At 41.9% G+C, this 18,189-nt stretch overlaps 1 protein-coding gene across 2 annotated transcripts in view; it reads left to right on the top strand.

The window, feature by feature from the left end:
* LOC117529060 (dual specificity protein phosphatase 26-like) overlaps positions 1 to 17,622 on the top strand; it is a 31,365-nt gene extending 13,743 nt beyond the window's left edge. For both annotated transcript variants that reach the window (XM_034191761.1, XM_034191760.1), the window contains 2 exons: positions 13,293 to 13,511; positions 17,611 to 17,622. In XM_034191761.1, coding sequence (XP_034047652.1) covers positions 13,293 to 13,504 — 212 coding nt within the window. In that variant the 3' untranslated portion in view covers positions 13,505 to 13,511; positions 17,611 to 17,622. The remainder of the gene's footprint in view (positions 1 to 13,292; positions 13,512 to 17,610) is intronic.
* Positions 17,623 to 18,189: the final 567 nt, after the last annotated feature.

The following is an 18,189-nucleotide window of genomic DNA, read 5'->3' as shown; positions in this document are numbered from 1 at the left end:
GCAGCCTGGTAGGAATGGGGTCTAATAGACATGTTGATGGTTTGGAGGAAGTAACTAATGAAAATAACTCAGACAGAACAATCGGAGAGAAAGAGTCTAACCAAATACCGGCATCACTGAAAGCAGCCAAAGATAATGATATGTCTTTGGGATGGTTATGAGTAATTTTTTCTCTAACAGTTAGAATTTTATTAGCAAAGAAAGTCATGAAGTCATTACTAGTTAAAGTTAAAGGAATACTCGGCTCAATAGAGCTCAGACTCTTTGTCAGCCTGGCTACAGTGCTGAAAAGAAACCTGGGGTTGTTCTTATTTTCTTCAATTAGTGATGAGTAGTAAGATGCCCTAGCTTTATGGAGGGCTTTTTTATAGAGCAACAGACTCTTTTTCCAGGCTAAGTGAAGATCTTCTAAATTAGTGAGACGCCATTTCCTCTCCAACTTACGGGTTATCTGCTTTAAGCTGCGAGTTTGTGAGTTATACCACGGAGTCAGGCACTTCTGATTTAAGGCTCTCTTTTTCAGAGGAGCTACAGCATCCAAAGTTGTCTTCAATGAGGATGTAAAACTATTGACGAGATACTCTATCTCACTCACAGAGTTTAGGTAGCTACTCTGCATTGTGTTGGTATATGGCATTAGAGAACATAAAGAAGGAATCATATCCTTAAACCTAGTTACAGCGCTTTCTGAAAGACTTCTACTGTAATGAAACTTATTCCCCTCTGCTGGGTAGTCCATCAGAGTAAATGTAAATGTTATTAAGAAATGATCAGACAGAAGGGGGTTTTCAGGGAATACTGTTAAGTCTTCAATTTCCATACCATAAGTCAGAACAAGATCTAAGGTATGATTAAAGTGGTGGGTGGACTCATTTACATTTTGAGCGAAGCCAATTGAGTCTAATAATAGATTAAATGCAGTGTTGAGGCTGTCATTCTCAGCATCTATGTGGATGTTAAAATCGCCCACTATAATTATCTTATCTGAGCTAAGCACTAAGTCAGACAAAAGGTCTGAAAATTCACAGAGAAACTCACAGTAACGACCAGGTGGACGATAGATAATAACAAATAAAACTGGTTTTGGGACTTCCAATTTGGATGGACAAGACTAAGAGACAAGCTTTCAAATGAATTAAAGCTCTGTCTGGGTTTTTGATTAATTAATAAGCTGGAGTGGAAGATTGCTGCTAATCCTCCGCCTCGGCCCGTGCTACGAGCGTTCTGGCAGTTAGTGTGACTCGGGGGTGTTGACTCATTTAAACTAACATATTCATCCTGCTGTAACCAGGTTTCTGTAAGGCAGAATAAATCAATATGTTGATCAATTATTATATCATTTACTAACAGGGACTTAGAAGAGAGAGACCTAATGTTTAATAGACCACATTTAACTGTTTTAGTCTGTGGTGCAGTTGAAGGTGCTATATTATTTTTCTTTTTGAATTTTTATGCTTAAATAGATTTTGCTGGTTATTGGTGGTCTGGGAGCAGACACCGTCTCTACGGGGATGGGGTAATGGGGGGATGGCAGGGGGAGAGAAGCTGCAGAGAGGTGTGTAAGACTACAACTCTGCTTCCTGGTCCCAACCCTGGATAGTCACGGTTTGGAGGATTTAAGAAAATTGGCCAGATTTCTAGAAATGAGAGCTGCTCCATCCAAAGTGGGATGGATGCCGTCTCTCCTAACAAGACCAGGTTTTCCCCAGAAGCTTTGCCAATTATCTATGAAGCCCACCTCATTTTTTGGACACCACTCAGACAGCCAGCAATTCAAGGAGAACATGCGGCTAAACATGTCACTCCCGGTCCGATTGGGGAGGGGCCCAGAGAAAACTACAGAGTCCGACATTGTTTTTGCAAAGTTACACACCGATTCAATGTTAATTTTAGTGACCTCCGATTGGCGTAACCGGGTGTCATTACTGCCGACGTGAATTACAATCTTACCAAATTTACGCTTAGCCTTAGCTAGCAGTTTCAAATTTCCTTCAATGTCGCCTGCTCTGGCCCCCGGAAGACAATTGACTATGGTTGCTGGTGTCGCTAATTTCACATTTCTCAAAACAGAGTCGCCAATAACCAGAGTTTGATCCTCGGCGGGTGTGTCGCCGAGTGGGGAAAAACGGTTAGAAATGTGAACAGGTTGGCGGTGTACACGGGGCTTCTGTTTAGGACTACGCTTCCTCCTCACAGTCACCCAGTCGGCCTGCTTTCCCGGCTGCTCGGGATCTGCCAGAGGGAAACTAACAGCGGCTAAGCTACCTTGGTCCGCACCGACTACAGGGGCCTGGCTAGCTGTAGAATTTTCCACGGTGCAGAGCCGAGTCTCCAGTTCGCCCAGCCTGGCCTCCAAAGCTACGAATAAGCTACACTTATTACAAGTACCGTTACTGCTAATGGAAGCCGAGGAATAACTAAACATTTCACACCCAGAGCAGAAAAGTGCGGGAGAGACAGGAGAAGCCGCCATGCTAAACTAGCTAAGAGCTAATAGCTGCGCTAAGCTAGCGGATTCCTAAAAACACACAAAGTGAATAATGTGTAAATAATTTAGAGGTGATTCAGCAGAGGGAGTGCTTTAGTTAAGGCACGTGAAGATTACACTGTGAAACAAATCGTTATCTAGTTATCTAGATCAATCTAACTGCACAGATTAAACAGCTAACAGATACAGAAAAACACCGCTGTGCTCCGGAACAGGAAGTGATACAATACCGCAGTGAGAGCCAACCACCAGTAGAGGCAAGCAAGAGTCGAAATGATGGTTCTACTTTACTTACTTTACTTATTAACTACACAGCTGTATAATAAAGCAAATGGTGATTATGACAATTATGACAGAGTTTTTGGAGCGAGCAGCAGCACCACAGCAGCGGGGAGCGGAGTTTCTTTTTTTTTTTTTTATTGTTTACATGTGCGCGCACGAACGGGACAGATGATCCTCAAACTGGGTCCCGCAGAGGTGGAAGGACCGCTGAAAGCGGCCGTCATCCAGACACAGCTCCTGCAGCAAATAATGATACTTTCTGTATTGGGAGCTTTCCACAGCAACTCGCTCCGTGTGATCAATGTCCGTCATGTTAGCTTGACTGACAACTGGAGCCGGCGAGTGGAATGGAAGCTCCTCCTATTTGATGACGCACCAGGGCGAATTTTCACAGCGAAAGTCCACCCAAGCAGAGCGACACACCGGGTGAAGGAGGCGCGTCCGTCGCCTGGTGACCCACGCGAATTTGTAGCGTCTGATCGCGCCCGGTGTGAACGCGGCTTAAGACTCAATAAAATGTTCAGTTTCAATTCAATTTACCATACCACTTTTATTTATACTGAACGCTGTGTTGATCCGGGACATCATGTGACTACCACAGAAATGGCAGGAGAGCTGGACATAGCACTTTTGCGGCACATTCCACTGTTACAGGAGATTTTGTAATGAAAGACGTGCGGAGGAATTCGCGCGTCGGCACAGAGCTGCTCATGGTGCACAACAAAAAAACACCTCCGTGTTGGAAGTCTCAGAGGACATGTTGGGGCATGTCCAACTGTTACACAATTTCTCAGATACTCACTTGACTGAAAAGCCATCGAAAGGTTTCCAACAAATTCCAACAAACAACAAATTTCATGGAGCAAAGCAGCAGTCTCTCAGCAAGTTCTCAGACAAAAGAAATCCAACAGGAGGGGTGGACCAGTGCTCACTCAAAGCCTGCCCACAGGCGAATGACGCAACCGACAGACGTGAAAAAACTCACGCATGCGCACGAAGGTTCAAGCTTGGCTGATGCAATCACACGTGATTCAAATCCATATGGTTTTTGAAAAAAATAAAAAGGTCCGTTACTTTTTGGAGTGAGGCTGATAAATTTGGATGAGGGACGAGATGTACACCGGGGCCAGTCCATTCAAAGCTTTAAAAACAAACAATAAAATCTTAAAATCAACTCTAAAACAAACTGGAAGCCAGTGCAGAGACGCCAAAACCGGAGTGATGTGCTCTCGCTTTCTGCTACCAGTTAAGACGCGCAGCAGAATTTTGGGCCAACTGTAAGCAGGAAAGTGCATTACAGTAGTCTCAATGAGAGGAGACAAAAGAGGCATGACTTGTTCAAAAGCATTAAAAGATAAAAAAGGTTTAACTTTAGAAAAGACACATATGATAAAATCCAGATTTGACAGCCACGTTCACCTGCTTGTCAAATTTAAAATCGTTATCAGTAATGACACCCAGGTTGGTGACAGACTGTTTCACGTGCTGTTTAAGAGGGCCCAAGTCCAAGAGGGGGGTCAATATTTCCAAATAAAATGACCTCTGTTTTACCTTCATTTAGACTTAGAAAGTTGTGTAAATTTCAATTTAATCAGCTTATAAAGCATCAAATCTCAACAAAAGCCGTCTCAAGGCGCTTCACATAGAACAGTTTAACATAAAAAAATTAAATAAATAAATAAAAATTTTAAACATTCAAATACATAATTAAAAACAGATGTAAAATAATAAATCAGAAAAAAATAAAAGCGATTCATAAGAAAGAGAATAAAAATAGGCTTTAAGTCTTGACTTAAAAAGGTCCACGGACTCCGATTGTCTCACGGTCGCAGGAAGACTGTTCCACAGAGCGGGTGCACGATAAGAAAAAGCTCTTTGACCTGCTGACAAAAAACCCTTAATGCCTACTTTTAGTACACAAAAAATTCACAAGAGGTATCGATAAAGGAATTGATAAGGAATCGGATTGATAAGCGGAATCAATAATGATATTGATAAAATCTTATCAATACCCATCCCTAATCAGTATCGTCTCTGGGTGATCTGAAAGAAATTTGAAGTGCATTGGACAAAATCCCTAGGAGGAGTTCGTTCAAATACAACATGTGGAAATCACGTCAAAATGACAAGAAAATTCAAAATGGCCGACGTCCTGTTTGGAGTAGACCCATGGCGCAAGAGACGTTTTTGTACGTCTATGCAAGCCACACGTGTACCAATTTTCATCTCCCTACTCCAAAAAACCCCCTATGGGGAGGGGTTTTTGAAAGGTTCAAGGGGGCGCTATTGAGGCATTTTGCCCCGCCCATGGGCGACGCCCCTATGAATTGTAAGAGGTTGTCATGCTTGACCTGTGTATCAATTTTCATGATGATATGACAAAATTAAAGTAGTCAAAAGGAAGAACGTAATTTCATGGCGAATGGGCAATATTCGGCACGCCGCCACACAGACGCCGTTACTTGTAACTTCAGGATAATCATCATGTACATTCACCAACTTATTCTGCATGTTTTAAAAGTGAAATGAAGTTGTTGAGGTTAACTATGTGACATCAGTATCTGTTAAAGTATAAATAGGACATTTCCTGTTACCACTAGGGGGTGCTATGAGTTAGGTGGGAAGTTGATATATGGCGATGTTCAGGGCGGAGCCCTAACCATGTCCAGCAAGTTTGAAGGATCTACAATGATGTATGTGGGCGTGACAGCCGTTCGAAGTGAAACGGCGTGCTCCGAAACGCTCGCGAAAGTTTGACAAACCCTAGCAGCCACGCCTTTTGACCTACAGAAATACTTTTGATTAGCATGGTCATGGTGATGTTGACCAAATTTGAAGACGATTGGATGAAATCCCTAGGACGAGTTTGTTCAAATGTAAGTAGTTTAAATGGCCAAAAATGGCAAAAATTACCTCAAAATCAAACTTAAAATCAAAATGCCCGACTTCCTGTTGTGATTTCACCATAACGTTAAGAGACTTTTTTGTGTGCCCCAGCATGGTAAATATGTGTATTGAATTTCGTGAGGCTACAGCGCAAAAAAAAAAAAAGTGGAGGGTTTTTTGAAAATTTGTAGGGGGCGCTATTTCAGTGCAAGCATGTGCACGACTGCCAAAATATCGAATTTTGGATCCGGCCGAATGACTTTGCAAAGTTTGGTGAGTTTGTGAGCATGGGAAAGGGGTGAAATTGGGGCTTGAAAGGTGTAAAGAATAATAAATTAAAAATAATAATAAACGGCACAATTACAAGAGAGTCCTCGTAAGACTTTGTCCTATTCGAGCCCTAATAAGAATAATAAACAGCACAGTTACAACAGAGTCCTCGTAAGACTTTGTCCTACTTGAGCCCTAATAAGAATAATAAACAGCACAGTTACAACAGAGTCCTCGTAAGACTTTGTCCTACTCGAGCCCTAATAAGAATAATAATAATAAACAGCATAGTTACAACAGAGTCCTCGTAGGACTTTGTCCTACTCAAGCCCTAATAAGAATAATAAACAGCACAGTTACAACAGAGTCCTCGTAAGACTTTGTCCTACTCGGGCCCTAATAAGAATAATAATAATAAACAGCACAGTTACAACAGAGTCCTCGTAGGACTTTGTCCTACTCGGGCCCTAATAAGAATCAATCAATCAATCAATTTTTTTATATAGCGCCAAATCACAACAAACAGTTGCCCCAAGGCGCTTTATATTGTAAGGCAAGGCCATACAATAATTATGTAAAACCCCAACGGTCAAAACGACCCCCTGTGAGCAAGCACTTGGCGACAGTGGGAAGGAAAAACTCCCTTTTAACAGGAAGAAACCTCCAGCAGAACCAGGCTCAGGGAGGGGCAGTCTTCTGCTGGGACTGGTTGGGGCTGAGGGAAAAAACCAGGAAAAAGACATGCTGTGGAGGGGAGCAGAGATCAATCACTAATGATTAAATGCAGAGTGGTGCATACAGAGCAAAAAGAGAAAGAAACACTCAGTGCATCATGGGAACCCCCCAGCAGTCTAAGTCTATAGCAGCATAACTAAGGGATGGTTCAGGGTCACCTGATCCAGCTCTAACTATAAGCTTTAGCAAAAAGGAAAGTTTTAAGCCTAATCTTAAAAGTAGTAGTAGGGTGTCTGTCTCCCTGATCTGAATTGGGAGCTGGTTCCACAGGAGAGGAGCCTGAAAGCTGAAGGCTCTGCCTCCCATTCTACTCTTACAAACCCTAGGAACTACAAGTAAGCCTGCAGTCTGAGAGCGAAGCGCTCTATTGGGGGGATATGGTACTACGAGGTCCCTAAGATAAGATGGGACCTGATTATTCAAAACCTTATAAGTAAGAAGAAGAATTTTAAATTCTATTCTAGAATTAACAGGAAGCCAATGAAGAGAGGCCATTATGGGTGAGATATGCTCTCTCCTTCTAGTCCCCGTCAGTACTCTAGCTGCAGCATTTTGAATTAACTGAAGGCTTTTTAGGGAACTTTTAGGACAACCTGATAATAATGAATTACAATAGTCCAGCCTAGAGGAAATAAATGCATGAATTAGTTTTTTAGCATCACTCTGAGACAAGACCTTTCTGATTTTAGAGATATTGCGTAAATGCAAAAAAGCAGTCCTACATATTTGTTTAATATGCGCTTTGAATAATAATAATAAACAGCACAGTTACAACAGAGTCCTCGTAGGACTTTGTCCTACTCGGGCCCTAATAAGAATAATAATAATAAACAGCACAGTAACAACAGAGTCCTCGTAAGACTTTGTCCTACTCGGGCCCAAATAATAATAAACAGCACAGTTACAACAGAGTCCTCGTAAGACTTTGTCCTACTCGGGCCCTAATAATAATAATAAACAGCACAGTTACAACAGAGTCCTCGTAGGACTTTGTCCTACTCGGGCCCAAATAATAATAATAAACAGCACAGTTACAACAGAGTCCTCGTAGGACTTTGTCCTACTCGGGCCCAAATAATAATAATAAACAGCACAGTTACAACAGAGTCCTCGTAGGACTTTGTCCTACTCGGGCCCAAATAATAATAATAAACAGCACAGTTACAACTAGGGATGTGAATCGTTCAACAACTCGCAATTCAATTCGATTCTTGGGGTGACGATTCGATTCAGAATCGATTTTCAATTCAAAAAGCTCTGAGAAATAGTTATATTACTTAAAAATGTTTATGTTTAAGAAAATGCAGCTTTACAAGGTTAATCAAGTGATTCTAGATGTAAATTTACTTATCTGCTTTGCTCGTTCAGAGTTGGCTGGCAGTTTAGGGAAGTCAGTCGTCGGCAGAGACCGCTGCTCCCCTCTTTTATCTCCGGGTGATGACGTAGCATGTGGGCTTGTGGATTTGAAGTGTTTCCGAAGTACTTGACTTTCATTTTGCAAATTTTGCACACTGCATAAGTCATGTCAAGCTCCTTCTTATGCAGCAAATAATAAAATCCAAAATGCGCCGGTGCTGGCTGAATTAGCTCTTCATCCGCCATGCTAAGCTAAGCTACAGTCACTGAACTCTGCAGCTCACGAGTGTTTGAAGCACGCTGGACCACCCCCCGTCGCGGGGACACTGTAGTATGGAAACCGTTGCCTGACAACGGTTTAAAAAAATGCTTTTTAAAAATTCATTCTTGGACATTTTGTATCGATTCAAAATCGGAATAAATAAGAATCGCGATTCGGACATGAATCAATTTTTTTTGTTTTTTTAACGACACCCCTAGTTACAACAGAGTCCTCATAGGACGTTGTCCTACTCGGGCCCTAATAATAATAATAAACAGCACAGTTACAACAGAGTCCTCGTAGGACTTTGTCTTACTCGGGCCCAAATAATAATAAACAGCAGAATTACAGCAGAGTCCTCGTAGGACTTTGCCCTACTCGGACCCAAATAATAATAAACAGCAGAGTTACAGCAGAGTCCTCGTAGGACTTTGTCCTACTCGGACCCAAATAATAATAAACAGCACAGTTACAGCAGAGTCCTCGTAGGACTTTGTCCTACTCTGACCCAAATAATAATAAACAGCACAGTTACAACAGAGTCTTCGTAGGACTTGGTGCTGTTTATTATTATTAGGGCCCGAGTAAGACAGAGTCCTCGTAAGACTTTGTCCTACTTGGGCCCAAATAATAATAAACAGCAGAGTTACAACAGAGTCCTCGTAAGACTTTGTCCTATTCGGGCCCAAATAATAATAAACAGCACAGTTACAGCAGAGTCCTCGTAGGACTTTGTCCTACTCGGACCAAATAATAATAAACAGCACAGTTACAGCAGAGTCCTCGTAGGACTTTGTCCTACTCGGACCCAAATAATAATAAACAGCACAGTTACAGCAGAGTCTTTGTAGGACTTTGTCGTACTCAGACCCAAATAATAATAAACAGCACAGTTACAGCAGAGTCTTCGTAGGACTTTGTCCTACTCGGACCCAAATAATAATAAACAGCACAGTTACAACAGAGTCTTCGTAGGACTTGGTGCTGTTTATTATTATTAGGGCCCGAGTAAGACAGAGTCCTCGTAAGACTTTGTCCTACTTGGGCCCAAATAATAATAAACAGCACAGTTACAACAGAGTCTTTGTAGGACTTAGTGCTGTTTATTATTATTAGGGCCCGAGTAAGACAGAGTCCTCGTAAGACTTTGTCCTACTTGGGCCCAAATAATAATAAACAGCACAGTTACAACAGAGTCCTTGTAGGACTTTGTCCTACTCGGGCCCTAATAAAACAAAACTTCTCCCCTTCAGTGCAGTGGTGCACACAGGAGAGAAACTGAAACTAAAGTATCATTGTCATTACACTGGTATCGATCCTCATATCAGTACCAGCGTTGGTATTGATATGTGTATTGATCCACCCACCACACTTCACTGGTATCATTTACACTCTTGTGACGTAGGCTAAATTCAGTGAAACATTTCACTGATTTGAAAGAGGACAGATTCACAGTTTGTTTTAACTTTAAGAAGTCCAAATTGATTTTTGTTGTCAAAATAGTATTTTTTACTTGCATTAAAAAGACACAAAATTCACTGTATTTCAGTCTGTTTGTCAGAGCTTTATGTGGCTATTCTACACAACACCATTCCATCCTGTTTAATCCAGAATAGCAAATCAGGGCACGCTGTTCAGCTTCTTAACTCAAATCTTGAACCAACTTGGTATACGTAGTAGTTACGGCCGTCAGCAACAGATTTAAAATCGGGATTCAGGTTTTAAGCATTTAAAAATACTGACTCCTCAAAATTGTTGAAAGTACACAGTAGCTTCTGGGTATTCGTAATCTTATTGGCTTCAATCATGTTCAAACGTCTTTAAAGGGGGTATTTGTAGTGAGTACTGCTTGAAACTTGTTTGATTGGACCCCATCAGAGTCAAAATTTGAAGCCGAAGCAACGATTATTTCATGTTTTTGGTTCAAAGATGAACAGCTCAGTCATGTCTGGCGGATGGCACAGCTTCTTTCTTTCCTTTCGGTGGCCTCTCTAGCGGTGCTGGTGCCTTGTTACTACCTTTACTGCTGACCCTGAGTGGGTTGCCAGGTCTGCACTTTATATGCCAGCTTGTGAGGAGGCAAGCCCGCAAACTGCTCCTACAGAGGTATTAAGATGTTTCATCCCATTTTTGTATCGTGGGTGATCATAGTAGAGCGCCACCCTGTGGAATACCCAGCTAACACATAGTTATATTTAGGTTATGGTTATCAGAAATGTTTCTACAGTGTTTTCGTAACGTTATTACTTGCTTTTATATATTGACAAGTCATGTTTATAGTTGAGGGAAATCTGACAAATATATTAATTCTAGTCTCACCGTCTGTCTTACTTCAAATATCTTTCAATGATGAGACTATGACTTGAGGTAACGTTACCAGAATGTTCTGGGAACCAAAAAAAAGAAAACTTTTCCTCTGAAACATTCTGAGAATTTTACAGCTAATGTTCTGATAACATTTGACAAACATTCTTATAACATTTTGGGAACTTTATTTTGTTAGCTGGGTCGTCCTGTACGAGCCAAATGGATGCCTGCAACACATTTCAAAAAGTTGGGATGAGGCAACAAAAGATGGGGAAAGTTGATGAATGCTCAATGAACACATAATTGGAAAAAATTGGAACTTGTTTGGAACATTCCACAAGTGAACAGGTTAATTGGAAACAGGTGAGTGTCATGATTGGGTATATGAGCAGCATCCCCAAAAGATTCAGTCGTTCACAAGCAAAGATGGGGTGAGGATCACCACTTTGTGAATAACTGCATGAAAAAAACAAATGCAAGTTAAAACTCTACCATTCAAAGTGAAGCCAAACATCAACAACATCCAGAAACGCCGCCGCCTTCTCTGGGCCCGAGCTCATTTGAAATGGACAGACGCAAAGTGCAAAAGTGTGCTGTGGTCTGATGAGTCCACATGTGTTAGTGCCCATGACATGTACAACTTACACATCTGTGATAGTATGGGGGTGTGTTAGTGCCCATGGCATGGACAACTTACACATCTGTGATGGCACCATCAATGCTGAAAGGTACATCCAGGTTTTGGAGCAACACATGCTGCCATCCAAGCAACGTCTTTTTCAGGGACGTCCCTGCTTATTTCAGCAAGACAATGCCAAGACACATTCTGCACGTGTTACAACAGCGTGGCTTCGTAGGAAAAGAGTGCAGGTACTAGACTGGCCTGCCTGCAGTCCAGACCTGTCGCCCATTGAAAATGTGTGACGCATTATGAAGTGCAAAATACGACAACGGAGACCCCGGACTGTTGAACAACTGAAGTCGTACATCAAGCAAGAATGGGAAAGAATTCCACCTACAAAGCTTCAACAATTAGTGTCCTCAGTTCCCAAACGCTTATTGAGTGTTGTTAGAAGGAAAGGTGATGTAACACAGTGGGAAACATACCACTGTCCCAACTTTTTTGAAATATGTTGCAGGCATCCATTACAAAATGAGCAAATATTTGCACAAAAACAATAAAGTTTATCAGTTTGAACATTAAATATCTTGTCTTTGTGGTGTATTCAATTGAATATAGGTTGAAGAGGATTTGAAAATCATTGGATTCTGTTTTTATTTACATTTTACACAACGTCCCAACTTCACTGGAATTGGGGTTGCAGAAGGCACTCAGAGTACATACCTCTGTTCCAGAAAATATGTTCCAGATCAAATTCAGAATAAAATCCCTCATTTTCTAGGATGTTATTCATCTGCTCACCATATTTCATCAATGTCCTTTCACAACCTTTTGTGGTAAATGTTGCCATGTGGATTCTGGATCTCAGTTCCAGAATCTATTATTCCAGATCACCACCAGATTTGAGGTTGAGTCTGAGTTATGTGTGCCACCACCTAGTGGGCAAAAAAATTTGCATGTCACTGCAATGCATTCTGGGAAAAAGATAAACATGCCCCATTATATGTGATGGTGTCAGTCTACAGTTTTGGCATATGGAAAGTCTCAACATCGACAAGATTTCTACATTATCTCTATCTCACCATGATAAAGAGAACGGAAAATTAAATTGTTGGATCCACCCCCTAAATTGGGCACAATCCAGAAGTTTGTGATTTCATTTTGGCTTGTCCCCAACTCTTTCACCAAGTATCAAGAAAATTGTTTTAATAGCTTTTGCGTAATCCTGCTAAATCAGAAAAACAAACGGCATTGAGCGTTTCCAAATGTTTATTATTATATTCTTGTATTTGTTATTAGATTGGTTATTGATATTGTTTTTTAATATATCTGAAATACAAATCAAACACAAATTCATCTTTGAAATTTAAAAAGAATGCACCTGCTCTCAGACATCATTCATGTGGTAAAACTGAACATTTCAGAGTGGCCTTGTATTCCATTGTTATGTGTGACGTAACACATCACGTGATTTTCAACTTCCAGGTCCAAACAAAAAATTGTCACTTTGTCAGCTGTTTGTGGTCATTGGTCGTCTGCATCAGCTGAGCTTCTTTCGAAGACCTCGCAGGCAGAGTTCCCGAGTCAACAGGTCAGAAACGTCACTGGAGCTGTTGTTTTATAGATTCCCAGCCGATGACGAACAGAAACAGAAGTGGCCACAACTGATCCGGTCGGTCCCCTGCCTTGTTTTGACTGCTGTACCGAGCATTTATGAAATGAATCTCATCAATTTACACAACCATAAGTGTTTTGTTTGGACCCAGAAATAGATTTATCATGTGATGCGTTACGTCAGAGCTTAACAGTCCCGTAGTGGCCAGGTGGGATGGATTATCTCAGCAAAGGGGAAGTGCTCAAAAACACAGATTTAGACAGTTTTATGAACAATATTTGAGAGAAATAGGTCTTTTGTGTATGTAGAAAATATTTTAGATCTTTGAGTTCAGCTCATGAAACATGGGAGCAAAAACAAAAGCGTTTCCTTTATATTTTGTTCAGTGTGATTAATATCGACTTCAAATGGAGTGATGGTTTAAAGAAAGCAATTAAGTTGAGTTGACGTTCTTTTTGTGAACGTGAAGGTAAGGTGTTGGTCCACTGCACTGTGGGCGTGAGCCGCTCAGCCACACTGGTGCTGGCCTACCTGATGATCAGACAGAACCTGACCCTGGTGGAAGCCATCAGAAAGGTCAAAGACCATCGAGGGGTCACCCCCAACCGAGGTTTCCTTCGCCAACTCAACGGCTTGGACAGCATCCTGAGAGAGAGCCGCAAGTCGCCACCATCCAGCTGAGAAAGGAGTCGGCTGCATGACCTGAGGTAGAGGGCTCAAATCCTGAGAGATTCTGACACCAGAATCTGAGCGATAAGAGGGTTTTATTCCATAATAATAATAATCATAATAATGATATCTGTTTTTAACCTCGAAAACACAATAACACTTAATGGCAGCTCCTCATAGGAAACATAATGTCAAAGGAATGAGGCCTATCAATGAAAAACACATTTATTAAACATTCATTTATCCCATTCCACAGCCACAGAGTGCCAGACCGCTGAAAAACGATGATCAGACAGGGCACCGAAAAACAAGATGATCAGACAGACTGCCAAAAACAAGATGATCAGACAGGGCACCGAAAAACAAGATGATCAGACAGACTGCCAAAAACAAGATGATCAGACAGGGCACCGAAAAACAAGATGATCAGACAGACTGCCAAAAACAAGATGATCAGACAGGGCACCGAAAAACAAGATGATCAGACAGACCACCGAAAAACAAGATGATCAGACAGACCGTCGAAAAACAAGATGATCAGACGGCACCAAAAAACAAGATGATCAGACAGTACACCAAAAAACAAGATGGACAGGGCACCGAAAAACAAGATGATCAGACAGACCGCCAAAAAACAAGATTATCACACAGGGCACCGAAAACAAGATTATCACACAGACCGCTGAAAAACGATGATCAGACAGGGCACCGAAAAACAAGATGATCAGACAGACCGCCGAAAAACAAGATGATCAGACAGGGCACCGAAAAACAAGATGATCAGACAGACCGCCAAAAACAAGATGATCAGACAGGGCACCGAAAAACAAGATGATCAGACAGGGCACCGAAAAACAAGATGATCAGACAGACCGCCAAAAACAAGATGATCAGACAGGGCACTGAAAAACAAGATGATCAGACAGACCGCCGAAAAACAAGATGATCAGACAGGGCACCAAAAAACAAGATGATCAGACAGGGCACCAAAAAACAAGATGATCAGACAGACCGCCGAAAAACAAGATGATCACACAGGGCACCAAAAACAAGATTATCACACAGACCGCTGAAAAACGATGATCAGACAGGGCACCGAAAAACAAGATGATCAGACAGACCGCCGAAAAACAAGATTATCACACAGGGCACCGAAAAACAAGATTATTAGACAGGGCACCGAAAAACAAGATTATCACACAGAGCACCGAAAAACAAGATTATCACACAGGGCGCCGAAAAACAAGATGATCAGACAGATACCATAACACAAGATGATCAGACAGGGCTCCAGAAAACAAGATGATCACACAGACCAGCCGAAAAACAAGATGATCATACAGACCGCCGAAAAACAAGATGATCACACAGACGGCCGAAAAACAAGATGATCAGACAGACGGCCAAAAAACAAGATGATCAGACAGGTGCCATAACACAAGATGATCAGACAGGGCTCCGAAAACAAGATTATCACACAGCCTGCCAAAAAACGATGATCAGACAGGTGCCATAACACAAGATGATCAGACAGGGCTCTGAAAACAAGATTATCACACAGACCGCCAAAAACAAGATGATCAGACAGGTGCCATAACACAAGATGATCAGACAGGGCTCCGAAAACAAGATTATCACACAGACCGCCAAAAACAAGATGATCAGACAGGTGCCATAACACAAGATGATCAGACAGGGCTCCGAAAACAAGATTATCACACAGACCGCCAAAAAACAAGATGATCAGACAGGTGCCATAACACAAGATGATCAGACAGGGCTCCAGAAAACAAGATGATCACACAGACCAGCCGAAAAACAAGATGATCAGACAGACCGCCGAAAAACAAGATGATCAGACAGACCGCCGAAAAACAAGATTATCACACAGACGCCGAAAAACTACATTATCACAGAGCACCGAAACACAAGATTATCACACAGACCGCCAAAAAACAAGATGATCAGACAGGGCACAGAAAAACAAGATGATCAGACAGGTGCCATAACACAAGATGATCACACAGGGCACCAAAAACAAGATTATCACACAGACCGCTGAAAAACGATGATCAGACAGGGCACCGAAAAACAAGATGATCAGACAGACCGCCGAAAAACAAGATTATCACACAGGGCACCGAAAAACAAGATTATTAGACAGGGCACCGAAAAACAAGATTATCACACAGAGCACCGAAAAACAAGATTATCACACAGGGCGCCGAAAAACAAGATGATCAGACAGATACCATAACACAAGATGATCAGACAGGGCTCCAGAAAACAAGATGATCACACAGACCAGCCGAAAAACAAGATGATCATACAGACCGCCGAAAAACAAGATGATCACACAGACGGCCGAAAAACAAGATGATCAGACAGACGGCCAAAAAACAAGATGATCAGACAGGTGCCATAACACAAGATGATCAGACAGGGCTCCGAAAACAAGATTATCACACAGCCTGCCAAAAAACGATGATCAGACAGGTGCCATAACACAAGATGATCAGACAGGGCTCTGAAAACAAGATTATCACACAGACCGCCAAAAACAAGATGATCAGACAGGTGCCATAACACAAGATGATCAGACAGGGCTCCGAAAACAAGATTATCACACAGACCGCCAAAAACAAGATGATCAGACAGGTGCCATAACACAAGATGATCAGACAGGGCTCCGAAAACAAGATTATCACACAGACCGCCAAAAAACAAGATGATCAGACAGGTGCCATAACACAAGATGATCAGACAGGGCTCCAGAAAACAAGATGATCACACAGACCAGCCGAAAAACAAGATGATCAGACAGACCGCCGAAAAACAAGATGATCAGACAGACCGCCGAAAAACAAGATTATCACACAGACGCCGAAAAACTACATTATCACAGAGCACCGAAACACAAGATTATCACACAGACCGCCAAAAAACAAGATGATCAGACAGGGCACAGAAAAACAAGATGATCAGACAGGTGCCATAACACAAGATGATCAGACAGGGCTCCGAAAAACAAGATTATCACACAGACACCGAAAAACAAGATTATCACACAGACCGCCGAAAAACTACATTATCACAGAGCACCGAAACACAAGATTATCACACAGACCGCCGAAAAACAAGATGATCAGACAGGGCACCGAAAAACAAGATGATCAGACAGGGCCCCCGAAAAACAAGATGATCAGACAGGGCTCCGAAAACAAGATGATCAGACAGACCGCCGAAAACAAGATGATCAGACAGACCGCTGAAAAACAAGATGATCAGACAGACCGCCGAAAAACAAGATTATCACACAGACGGCCAGAAAACAAGATTATCACACAGACAGCCAACAAACAAGATTATCACACAGCCCGCCAAAAAACAAGATGATCAGACAGGTGCCAAAGCACAAGATGATCAGACAGGGCTCAGAAAACAAGATTATCAATCAATCAATCAACTTTTTTCTTATATAGCGCCAAATCACAACAAACAGTTGCCCCAAGGCGCTCCATATTGTAAGGCAAGGCCATACAATAATTATAAAAAACCCCAACAGTCAAAACGACCCCCTATGAGCAAGCACTTGGCAACAGTGGGAAGGAAAAACTCCCTTTTAACAGGAAGAAACCTCCAGCAGAACCAGGCTCAGGGAGGGGCAGTCTTCTGCTGGGACTGGTTGGGGCTGAGGGAGAGAACCAGGAAAAAGAGATCGATCACTAATGATTAAATGCAGAGTGATGCATACGGAGCAAAAACAGAAAGAAACAGTGCATCATGGGAACCCCCCCACAATCTACGTCTAAAGCAGCATAACCAAGGGATGGTCCAGGGTCACCTGATCCAGCCCTAACTATAAGCCTTAGCGAAAAGGAAAGTTTTAAGCCTAATCTTAAAAGTAGAGAGGGTATCTGTCTCCCTGATCTGAATTGGGAGCTGGTTCCAGAGGAGAGGAGCCTGAAAGCTGAAGGCTCTGCCTCCCATTCTACTCTTACAAACCCTAGGAACTACAAGTAAGCCTGCAGTCTGAGAGCGAAGCGCTCTATTGGGGTGATATGGTACTACAAGGTCCCTAAGATAAGATGGGACCTGATTATTCAAAACCTTATAAGTAAGAAGAAGAATTTTAAATTCTATTCTAGAATTAACAGGAAGCCAATGAAGAGAGGCCAACACGGGTGAGATATGCTCTCTCCTGCTAGTCCCCGTCAGTACTCTAGCTGCAGCATTCTGAACCAACTGAAGGCTTTTTAGGGAACTTTTAGGACAACCTGATAATAATGAATTACAATAGTCCAGCCTAGAGGAAATAAATGCATGAATTAGTTTTTCAGCATCACTCTGAGACCAGACCTTTCTGATTTTAGAGATATTGCGTAAATGCAAAAAGGCAGTCCTACATATTTGTTTAATATGCGCTTTGAATGACATATCCTGATCAAAAATGACTCCAAGATTTCTCACAGTATTACTAGAGATCAGGGAAATGCCATCCAGAGTAAGGATCTGGTTAGACACCATGCTTCTAAGATTTGTGGGGCCAAGTACAATAACTTCAGTTTTATCTGAGTTTAAAAGCAGGAAATTAGAGGTCATCCATGTCTTTATGTCTGTAAGACAATCCTGCAGTTTAGCTAATTGGTGTGTATCATCTGGCTTCATGGATAGATAAAGCTGGGTATCATCTGCGT

This window comes from Thalassophryne amazonica, chromosome 17, assembly GCF_902500255.1.
Source record: "Thalassophryne amazonica chromosome 17, fThaAma1.1, whole genome shotgun sequence".
Classification (NCBI taxonomy): domain Eukaryota; kingdom Metazoa; phylum Chordata; class Actinopteri; order Batrachoidiformes; family Batrachoididae; genus Thalassophryne; species Thalassophryne amazonica.
This window is presented reverse-complemented; position numbering and strand designations above follow the sequence as displayed.